Source organism: Periophthalmus magnuspinnatus, chromosome 1 (genome assembly GCF_009829125.3).
Source record: "Periophthalmus magnuspinnatus isolate fPerMag1 chromosome 1, fPerMag1.2.pri, whole genome shotgun sequence".
Taxonomy (NCBI): domain Eukaryota; kingdom Metazoa; phylum Chordata; class Actinopteri; order Gobiiformes; family Gobiidae; genus Periophthalmus; species Periophthalmus magnuspinnatus.
Window position 1 is genome coordinate 25,917,495 of NC_047126.1, and position 12,054 is coordinate 25,929,548.

At 41.2% G+C, this 12,054-nt stretch overlaps 1 protein-coding gene across 1 annotated transcript in view; it reads right to left on the minus strand.

Moving 5' to 3' along the window:
• Positions 1 to 12,054, minus strand: part of LOC117370010 (voltage-dependent T-type calcium channel subunit alpha-1I-like) — a 214,296-nt gene that overhangs the window by 104,178 nt on the left and 98,064 nt on the right. The window contains exons 8-9 of the mRNA XM_055221662.1: positions 2,528 to 2,864; positions 1,718 to 1,995 (exon numbers count right to left, since the gene is read on the minus strand). Coding sequence (XP_055077637.1) covers positions 1,718 to 1,995; positions 2,528 to 2,864 — 615 coding nt within the window. The remainder of the gene's footprint in view (positions 1 to 1,717; positions 1,996 to 2,527; positions 2,865 to 12,054) is intronic.

Sequence of the window (12,054 nt, forward strand, 5' to 3'; positions counted from 1 at the left end):
ACACAAATCCTGCATATTTAGGCTCAGTTCTTCTCTCAAACAGAAAACACTCTGTTCCACCTTGTGATGTCATCATGTGGTAATACAGGAAGTGCTCCACTGTGCTTTTAAACTCTTTACACCCTCATTAGAATCATTTGGATAATTTCAGCCCTTGAATTGCCAATCTCTTCTGGACAAAAGGAAAAAAGGAGCTGTTACCTTGAAAACTACCACTTCATGACATCACAAGGTGGAACAGATCATTATGACCTTTGGAGCTAATAATAAAAGATTACTTAAACATGTGTGAGTGAAACAAAACACAACTCCAGCTGTGTTTTTGATGATATAACAACATTCAAACATGGCTTAAAGCTCATAAAAATCGATTTAGGATATAGGACTTTTAATTATATGGGTCGACAGTGGCTCAGTGGTTAGAGCAGTGACTCCCCGACCCGAAGGTACATATTCGGATTATTATTATTAACGACAGAAATTAAGATAGTGCCCATATTTAATTGATATTGAAGCGCCACTTACGACACTCGTGGTACTTGCAAGCGTTAGCCGAGTTAGCCATTAGCTCAATGCAGTCCTTAACGGTTTATATAGATTTGAATACTTGTTTGTTTTTCTGCTTGTAATGTATTTTAAACAAGCTGCCCATGACAAAGCGAGCCCAAGTGTGCTCATTGGGTTCCCCTGTATAAATAAAGTTAAAGAAAGAAAAAAGAAAAGAATGATAACTTTACAAAGCACTAAAACGGTGCTTCGAACTCAAAAGGCAGCGGTTTACAACAACAGGACACGTCACGACTGAGCGGAGGACTGAAAGCTTTGTATGGAAGTAGAGTAGAAACGGATTTAACCGAGTGTTTGGGGCCGCTCCAGGTAATATCATTGGTAGATAGTATCAACATTTAATTGATTACACAGATATAAGGCCATGTGGTAATATAAAAGAAAGTACTACCAAATAACAATGAAAATCTACTGTCTAAATAAAGAGTGTTTTTATTATTAACATGGTATCAGAATCTGTATCGAGTGTATTCCTTTCATATTCAAGTTTGAAATGTGAGTATCGTGACAACATTATAGTATCCAAGTATCAATATCGGCTATAAGACTCCAGCATTCCCATAGAAACAAAGCGGAGCAGTGCATGTTGGGATACCACCGCTCAGTCTCCACACAGGGGCTCTGATGAACACGTCTCCAGTCATGTCTCTCCTTTAAACATCTCCATAGCTGCCAGTATTTTTAGCCTCGCCCACCACGGCAGCAACGGGCTACTTAAAGGAGGGGAGGGGGGCAAAGAGAGAGCGAAAGAGAAGGGAGGTGAAACAAAAGACCACCGCGTATAACACCAGGGAAGTGAGCGCGTATGTGCGAATTCACGGGTCTTTGTTCGCTTTAAGTACGTTGTCATGGCAATAAATTGAGCGATCAGCTGATGGACTCTCTGGATTTTACCTGGAACGGCTCTCGAAACTCGCTCGGAACCAGTGACGTAAACGTAAAGTTAAAATAAATATCCACGCAACACCAGAACAAGTTGGAAAATCAAAGTTCCTCTAAATTATGCAGAACTATGTCTGTCGCGCCATCGTGTTTGATTCGGTTCGTTTGGCGCCGACTTCCGCACAAACCCCCGCGCTGCTCTGCGATTGGTCCGTTGAGTGCAGCGTAAATCACCAGTACTTTCAAGCTCCTCCCAAACCCGCCCTACCTGCTGGTGGTGCTCGATGCCCATGCTGATGGTGTTAATCAAAATGGCGATCATGATTCCTCGGTTGAAGTATTTGCTCTCCACGATGGCCCACAGCTTCATCCTGGTGTTGAACCACAGATCCGTGCTACACTTCCCGTTTTGCCGCGCTCCGTCCGACTCCTCCCCCTCCTTCTCTTCCTGCTTAGGCCCCGCCCCGTCGCACTGGGCCTTGGAGCACTGAGGGCAGGGGTCCGACTCGGAGCTGTCTGCTTTGGGGTGGTGAGGGCAAGGGAGAGCTGCAGGGGGGACACAGCAGAACACGATATTTTACTTCTGCGGGGTATTAATTGCTAACACATAACGTATTTAGATCATCATGTTACCTTTTATTTTTGTCAAACGCTATATTCACAAGGTTACAAGGTCTTAACTCCCTTTGCTCCTCATATTTCCAATTCAAATGGGGCCTGGGACAGATCACTAAAATACTCAAACTTACTTGGAGGACCAATTCAAACATACTAATGATGAGGGAAAAACGTTATAACATTGCAGAAAGCTAAAAAATATTGATTTGGCAGTATCAGTATTTCATAATTTAAATCTGGAGATGGCCTTATGCTGTATAGACACAGTGTACAGTTATATAAATATCAGTTTTATTTAAGAAGTATTTTGTGGAGCTGATTGTGTGACAGATGGACTGACGTGGGCAGAGTTGTGTTTTAGTTCGATTTTTTTTTCCTGCAGAAAAGAGGAAGCCACTGTCTGCGTGAGTGACCATATATGAAAAGTTCCCCAACGCATCTTTAAAGTAATCCTCCTCACCGTGTCTGTTCCTGGGCCTCTTATCTCTCCGTCCTCTCCCATTCACCCTCCTCTCCCGCGGGTCCTCCACTCTGCCCCTCCCGACCCCTCTGAATCCGCGTGGTTTTCCTCGGAGAGCGTAGAAGAAGTTGACCGTCTGCCTCCTGAACTTCCGGAACATGTGGCACACGAGCTGGAAGAGTTCCTCGTAGCAGTCTCCCGGCTCGGACGCCAGCGTGGACATGGACGAGCACTGCGCCCGCTGCTCCTGCATCAGCTGGTGCTCGCGCTGCTTCGTCTCCGAGAACTGAGTCGCTATGACGACCAGGCACAGGTTTATCATGAAGAACGAGCCCACCTGAGCAACACAAAGGAGAGGCGTGGGTTAGGTAGCACTGATACTTTGGAGTGACATCACGCTGGGGGAGACTGCATGTATGTATTGATCCTATTTCCTGGGGGGTGAAGTTAACTAGAGGCACTGCTCTGTGTGAGGCTTTGTTTTGTGAAGTGCATTAGCTCAACATACAAGTCCCATCACCGGAATACATTGGTTTATCACAAGATCAAGTCAGTGTTTGGTGAAAAATTATTATGTTTTTACTGTCTTGTTTTTGCCTGAGTCTGCATTCTCTCTTGTCCTCTTGTCTAAGCATCTTTGTTTGTTTTAACCCCGCCTGGAGCTGTACCGACCCCTGGACCGATTCACTTAAGACAGTGGAGGCAATTTGGGAGAATATCAATCCACTCCAAAGCAAAAAAGTGGAAACAAGGCTCATGAAACCTACCTGGACGACTGAGGGATTACACAGATATAAGACCACATGGGAATATAAAAGAAAGTACTATGAATTACTACTAATTACATTCTATTGTCTAAATCAGGCGTGTCCAAATGTTTCTCATTAAGGGCCACATATAAAAACACAAATAAAGCTGAGGGCCGATTGAGGGCCATAGGCTGGTCACCAATACAGTACTTCAAATCTGCATTTTTATTACAAGTTAGACTGAACCACGAGACCTTTATTCATGCTTACATCCTCAATGGGACACATTAAATATTTGATACGGGCTTGTTAAAGTAGATTTTCAGAAATGTGCAGTAAAAAGTACTGTTTAAAGTAATATGGGCCAATCCACATGGAAGCTTCAGGGCCAAGAAAAAATGGTCTGTGGGCCGCATTTGGCCGCAGGTCCACAGTTTGGGCAGGCCTGGTCTAAATAAAGAGAGTTTTTTCTTATCATGGTATCAGAATCAATATAGATATAACGTAGGCTGGCCTTAGTGGTAGGAGGTGGGACAGAAGACAGCAGCATGGGTGTGGTCCTCAATTTCTATTTCCTTTTTTCAATTGATAAAATTAAATTATTAGTTAAGAGCATTGTGCAATGGAGGTTTGAGGAGCAGTGTCTCCTCCAGCAGCAGAACATGGTGCGTTGTATCAGGCGCCTTTTATACTGCCCCACTAACTTGATAAAACTATTGTTATTTAAAAGGGTGTTTTAAAATAACAATTGCTCTTTAAAACTTGTAAACCTCCATAAAACCAAATAAACCCATAAATCTAATTAATTTTATACATATACATCTAAACACACATAAACCCTAAAAACAAACACCAAATACATTAAAATCCATAAATCCTTTAAAATGCCCGACATTCCTCCCCTACACATTCCCCGCCTTAGTCCTGCACCAGAACCTTTTTAAGGGAACTCGTTTGGGGACCTCTCTGACACCTGGACACAAGGACAGAGGAGGAAAGTACACATTCTTAAAACACTATTCACTAAAAACACTTCAAAACATTCTTAAACAAGCTTTGCACTAATATTACAGAGATCCAATTTAATTCATTATTATCAGTTAACTGTGTCCTCTTTTCCCTCCAGGACACGCAGCTTCAATCAAAGTACCACTGTGCCTCCAGATCTAAAACTGGGTAAAAGAACAGACAAGTTAAATCAACATTTTAAAATCCTTTGTGTGCAATTGTCTTTTTTAAAGTGCAAATAATGTTCAAAGTGCTGTGTGCTATTAAAGTGTGTATAGTGAAATTTGCTGTACTTTTCTAACAAATGGGCTGTTTGTTACAATAGAGTATCGAGTCCATTCCATTTAATAACAAAATAAAGTTTGAAATGTTTGGTTTGGGGCTCTGGAAATGAAAAGTAGTACATGGAGTCTCTACTTGTTGCTTTAATTCATTCTTTTTTTGTTTTATTTGACAACAATATCTGCTTTTAGCCATAGTTTTAGTCATCATAGTTACTTTTTATTACATTTTAACCAGTAAATATATAACATTGGCCAAAACTATTAAATAATTTAGCCAAAAAAGTCAAAATGTTTGAAAAACCCGAGGCACATGCGTTACAGCGTCCCCACATGTGCACCGTCACTATCAGACACAACCCAACTGCCTACGGTGGCCCTGCAGGGACATTTTAAGTGACACCACAGAAGATTCAACTGCGTAAAAAAAAAAGTCAAAGTGAATAAATAAACTTCATGTTGCATTTTCGTGACAAAAGTGTGTTCTTGGGCAGAGTTTGAACTGGAGGAAACATGCTATCTTCTCTGCTCCAGGGCCATGTTTTTAAATAAGTCATTCAAACTTCAACTTTCAAATTCAGGCGGAAATGTGAGAGTGGAGCCTGTGACCTGGGCGTCGAGTGATGTGATGTGAAAACCGGAGGGAAATCTGTACTTTTTCACCTCTGTCAGGAATATTTTAGGTTGATTTTAGTTTGTGTAGAATCGTATCTTTTTTAAATCAGGTCCAATCAAAAAGCTCTGAAATGTCGATTTTGCAGAACTGGGTTGAAAGAAGATTTTTTTTTTTTTTTCATTACAATATATTCAGGATGACAGGAACGCAGTTATTAATTAAGAAAGGGAAATTTGATCCTTGCTTTAACCAGCAATGGGACTCTCATCTCTTTTATAAGATCCAGACCTTTTGGATCGGTTCATTTCAAAGAGCCGTTCAAAACACTGGCTCTTTTTATATGTATTTGTGCCAGAAACCCACGTGAGAACTCATTTTATCTACAAACTGAGAGTGGGAGAGTGTTTAACGTTTGAAATTATCCATAATCTAAATAAATCTTTGCACTACAACAATAATAATTCAAAATCAAACTGTTTTTTTGATGCCAAATGTGTTTTTTGTGTTATTTCCTCGAGCAAGACTCTACACCTACAATGTACTCTACTCTATGCAACGTTTCCTGTGGATGGTTTGCCACTTTCTTGTCGCTATGGTGATGTTAGTTCTTCGCCTGAAATGTCCCGCGGTGTGAAATTAAACTTATGTCAAAATAAAGTTCAAAATATACACTCTGATCGTGTTTGTGTGTGTCTGTTATAATGTTGTTTCCTCCTCAAAAACAGACCTGGAGTTGTGTTTTGTTTCATTTACACATGTTTAACACACAAATCCTGCATATTTAGGCTGAGTTCTTCTCTCAAACACTCTGTTCCACCTTGTGATGTCATGTGGTGATCCAGGAAGTGCTCCACTGTGTTTTTAAACTCCACTCACAAGTATAAATTTTGCGTATTATAGGACCTTTAAGTGCAGTATTGGTTCAAACGGCCTGTAAGTACTTCTCTTTCTCTCTTTTCCCATCGCTCCTTCTTTTTCTCTCTAGGATCAATACTGATTGTAAAGCCTCTCTTTCTCCTACTCTCACTCTCCTCATCTCTCTTCATCCCTCAAATTAATCCTGACCATTATGAGTCCGTCTCTCCTTCTCCTCTACCTCTCCTCTTTCTCCATTCCTCTCTCTCTTTCTCCCTCTGTCAGGTTAATACTGAAATGCCCTATGATCCCAGTGTTACAGTCCTCTGCCCCCTTCCCCCTTTTCTCTCTCCGCGCCTCCTCCCTCTGTCTATTTCTGATAGTAAAGCCCTATGACCCTCACTCCTTCACTCTCTCTCTCCCACCTTCTCTCTCCTATCTCTCCCTCTACCCCCATCTCCTTCCTTCTCTTTCAAATCCATACTGTTGGTAAAACCATATGACCCTCGCTCCTTCTCTCTCTCGCTTCCCTTTACTTTCTCTCCTCTCTTCATCTTTCTCTCTTTCCTTCCTCTCTCCCTCTCCACCTAATCTCTTCTCCACTGCACTTTTCTTTTTCTTAGATCAATATTGATTATAGGGCCTTATGACCCTCACTCCTTCTCTCTCCCACTTCGCACAACACTCTCTCTCCGTCTCTCCTTCTCCCCAGCTCCGTCGCTCTCCCTCTCTCTCTGCTGCCTCTCCTCTCTCCCATTTTCTCTCTCTCAGATCCATACTCGTAGTAAATCCTCATGACCTCCTCTGTCTCTCTCTCTCCCTCTCTCCTCCTCTCCTTCTTTCTCTCTCAGATCCATACACATAGTAAATCCTCATGACCCTCTCCTCTCTCTCCCTCTCTCCTCTTCCTCTCTTTCTCTCTCTCAGATCCATACTCATAGTAAATCCTCATGACCCTCTCCTCTCTCTCCCCCTCTCTCCTCCTCTCCTTCTGTCTTCTCTCCCTCTCTCTCCCTCTCTCTTCCTCTCCTTCTATCTTCTCTCCCTCTCTCCTCCTCTCCTTCTCTTCTCTCTCTCAGATCCATACTCATAGTAAATCCTCCTGACCCTCTCCTCTCTTACTCCTTCTCTCCCCCTCTTCTTCTGTCCAATCTCTCTCTCCCTCTCTCTCCTCCTCTCCTTCTCTTTCTCTCTCTCAGATCCATACTCATAGTAAATCCTCCTGACCCTCTCCTCTCTTACTCCTTCTCTCCCCCTCTTCTTCTGTCCAATCTCTCTCTCCCTCTCTCTCCTCCTCTTTCTCTCTCTCAGATCCATACTCATAGTAAATCCTCATGACCCTCTCCTCTCTCTCTCTCCCTCTCTCCTCCTCTCTCTCTCTCTCTCTCTCTCTCTCAGATCCATACTCATAGTAAATCCTCCTGACCCTCTCCTCTCTCTCTCTCTCTCCTCCTCTCTCTCTCTCTCTCTCTCTCTCTCAGATCCATACTCATAGTAAATCCTTCTGACCCTCTCCTCTCTTCCTCTCTCTCTCCCTCTCTCCTTCTCTTTCTTTCTCTCAGATCCATACTCATAGTAAATCCTCATGACCCTTGAGCCTGAGCCATGAACCAGAGAACTACAGAGCCCAGTGGACCTAATGCTCTGTGAGATATAACTGTGTGTGTGTGTGGGGGGGTGTGTGTGTGTGTGTGTGTGTGTGTGTGTGAAACCACTCTAAATAAGAAAGATTAAATACAGTGTTGTTTATCATCCCTCCTTCGTTCCTCATCTCCAAACATCTTGTGCATCATTGACTTCAAGCACATACGACAGATCTTAACGTTTTTCTAATTTGAGCTTGGCGGGATAGCACCTGTGCTAAATATTTATCACAGCACGGATCTGAGAGAGGGAGCAGTGCGGAACAGAGAGAGAGAAGGAAAAAGAAGCGATTAACGATGGCTCAAACATGCACGAATCACTCTAAAAAGTTGATTTTGCATAACAGTTCTGCTTCAAGTGGAAGTTTGTGGGGAAAAAGTTGTAAAGAAAAAAAAAAAACATCCTTATTTTAACTAAACAAGTCATTTATTATAATCAGTCTAATCGTAAGTATTAGGCTTATTATAATAATTCAGTGAGGGGTAAAACTTGAAATTTAGACAAGTTTTACCCCTTATAAACATGATGGTTGCTAGGTAACAATTAAGAAATGACCTCAATAGTCTCATAGTGACCATATGTCCATATTTACCCGGGACAGTCCCAGTTTTGAGCCCTCTTTCCCATGTCCCAGCAGATTTATATAAGAAAAATATATCAGGTTTCCCTATTTTTGACCAATCTGATCCCTGTCAACAGTATAACAGTATAAGGGGCGTATATTATCATTTGTTTAGTTAAAATACAGAGAAAATGTTCTTCTCATCTGCTCTGACTGAAGTCTCTCAGATTATGTACTGAGTCAAAAGTGAGTTGTGAATAAGTCATGAAGGGGCTGACTGCATAACAATTTTCTTTAATTACACGCTTTTACTATTTTATTATCACCAAACCGGGGTGTCCCAGTTTTTGATTTTGAAAATCTGGTCACCCGACTCTCTAGCCATATTCACACAGGATTATTTTCACCTGGGGCGTCCGTGCGATCGTATTGCTTATAAAACAGCCGCGGCTTATCTCTGTTAAACTGTTCACGCTGATACAGTTCATACTCCAAACTTTGTATCAAAAGGACTCAAAGTTTTTCAAAGAGGCTCCTGCTGCTGGTGCTCGGCTGCCGCAACAACGGGGAGGTACTTCCAGGTCACGTCTTTACCGCAGTTTGTTTATGTTTTTTCTTTTTAATTGTAGTAAAAACAATAATTGGATTAGAGTATGGTCCGTTTGTCGTAAAATCTTAACTCTAATGATGTTAACTCTGTTTAAATGAAAGCAGTAGTCTAACCTTTAAAGAGAGAGTCACGGTCGGAGCTTGTCTTGTTCTGATCAAATATTCATGTCTTCACTATAGTAGCGGTTGTATTACAGTGGGTTTGTGGGTACGTTGTGGTGCAGTGTGCAGACGGCTACTGAGACATCACGCTGCGGGTGTTTAACATGTATGTCCGTGGTGGAATGTTCAGCAGTTACCGTGGTGACACAATGCACATATTGGCAAACAAAATGGACTTAACAACACATTTTCTTGAGCTGTATAAGTCACACAGACCAGGGTACGTCAATGAACCATAAAAGTACCATTTAAAGTTGAAAATCATATTCTATTGTCTAAAGAAAGAGTGTTTTTTGTTATCACCGTGGCATCAGAATCAGCATCGAAAAATCAAAATCAGGTCAGAAATTTTAGTATCGTGACAAACGCCTCTTCCGTCCTACGTCACCAAAACCACATCTGATCAATAGAGGCTAAGAACTGCACACAGATACAATCACACCGTCCTGTTTGTAACACAGAGAGCTCAAGGCTGAGATGAGGGAGCAGACAGGGGCAGATGGAGGCACAGATGCGAGCGGCTCTGTTCTGCTCTTTCCCTCAGCTCAGAACAGGCTCAGAGGTGAAACTGTCACACGGCGGCGGCCATGTTGGATCCGCCTGTTTGGATTTACTCAGAGGGAAAAAAAATATGTTCCGATTAAACTGATAGAACAGAGAGCCACGGGGATAAACCGGGACTTATCTCAGAACGCAGTGGTAAACAAGTAGAGAGCAGACACCGTAACAGAATGAGATGGTGTACTACTTCCAAGTTGTTTCATTTGCAATGTATTGGCCTGGTTTATGGTCTATCCACATGAAACAAAAACTGGCACGAAGTTCAAAGTGTTCTGTGTCAGTATAAATAAATAAAGTGAAATGATTTTTTTTCCCTATAGCTTCAGACAGTGGAGCCTTTGTTTAACCCCAAAGACGTGATTGTTGTCAGTTAAATGGACTTAAAATTAATATGATAAGTTTGTGGAGCCAGTCCCAAACAAATAATTTTGAGCTTCAGCCACTCAACTACTGCACCACTGATTGAAGTTTCACAGCACAGTATCTGCAAGTCTCAATCATTTATCTTACCTGCTTTTAAAGAAGACATAATGTGCCTGGTTCTGCTATATAATTATAACCTACGACACCCAAATTTGGAGATTTTAAAATGCAATATTCAACAAAAATTACTTAATACAAGAAACACATCATCTTCATGTATCATTGAAAAAGGTCGTCTTGAAAAGAGAAGAATAAGGATTACTCAAATGTGCATTAATCACTTTAAAGAGGGGTTTTTATTTTACTTCCATGGGGTATTAACAGCTTACACATAACATATTTACATCGCTGTGTTACCTTTAATTGTATAGTATTTAAGTATATGAAAATCCTATATTCGCCAAATACAACATTATTAACATGTTTTATAAGTTTCACTTTTGTTTTTGAAATGACTCCCCCCACAATCTGCTTGCATCCTGCTAATGAAACTACAATACATATCATCAGGTTTGTGAAGTTGTAGTATATCATGCTTTTGTATATTTATGGAAAATTGTCTTTGATCGTGCTGCTAACCGTAAGGAGGGTTCAAATACTGACTCAAACATGCGTGGATGAGATCTAAAACCTCTTCAGGCATGTGTTTTTGATGAGGGAACAATGTTATCACACGGTAGAAAGCTCCATAACGTTGATTTTGCATGTTACTCTGTCTTTAAACACAACGTCGAGTGGTAAATGAGAAGGGAAACAATTATAACACGGTTAAAAGTCGATGTTACACAATAGATCCGTTGTAACTCCATTGCAGTGTCTCCCTCTCCCCTTTTCTCCCTCTGTCCTCATCTCGTCTTCTGCATTATTAAAATCATAATTAAACCTCACTTCTCCCGTCTGTCTGTGAGATCTGGAGCGCATATGAACTCTCCACATGAGGAAACCAGCGGGGACTATTTTCTGTCTCAAAGAGAAACTTCAAACTCTCGGAAAATACGGCCACAATCACAGCCTGGATAATTGAGACTTCCACTTAACGAAAAACTGCATGGTTTTACAGCCTCCTCTCACATTAAAGCGACAGGCCATGAAAAGCATCTCTTATGTCCAATGCTTCGACTGAAACAAACAGTAGTGGGAGCTCATGTTGTTTTGTAGTTTCGCAGTAAAGACACATTAAAAACCAAGTGGAGACTATTTTGTTTTAACGCAGACCTATTATGCAAAACCAGCTTTTCAGAGCTTTTAACCACATTGTAGTTGTTTCCCCTCACCATTTACTCACCCAAAGTTCTATTTAGAGTGATTTGTGTATATTTGAGCAATCTTTAATCATTTATTTTCAAGATGCTATTCGACTGAAGAATGACAGTAAAGATTTTCTTAAAAAACACAACTCACCTGAGAAGCACAAGACTCGAGCACATGACCTGAGAGACAGTCAGGACCAAGACTTTTATTGATTTTGTCTGTTTTTCACCTCAGCACATTCAGTGTTAAAGGAAGAACTGTCTTTTACTCGCACCCATAAATTTGCAGTTTTATCACAGACATAATTTGGTTCGGATACAAAATATTCAATTAATTTACCAATTCTAAGTTACAATTGAAGCCATCTAATAAAATGTGTTTTCTTCTTTCCACTGTCTTAGATTTCATCCCTTTCCACAGATTTGAAGTCAGCCAGACTGAATTTGGACTACATTTTTCATTTATACTCTATTTTTGCTTTTTTTTTTTTTTTTTAATCTCAGCACAGATACTTGTTGTTATTCATCTGTTTTAAAGGTGGGTTGCTTCTCCCTTAACAGTTGGCTGATGATTTCTCAAAAACAGACCAGTCTGTAGAATCAAAGTGTCCTCAGAGAGCCAGAACACAGTCCTCATCCCACACTTGGATCGCACGCCTCTGCACCTTTTCCCTGCAGTACGGTCTGACAGGAGGGCAGCAGGTACTCCGCATTAGGCCCGATAATACAAGCAGGGGACTGTCTCAGATATGTAAGCCCCTTCAACTGAGCCGTAACATAGATCCAATGTTTTATTACCCCGAGTGG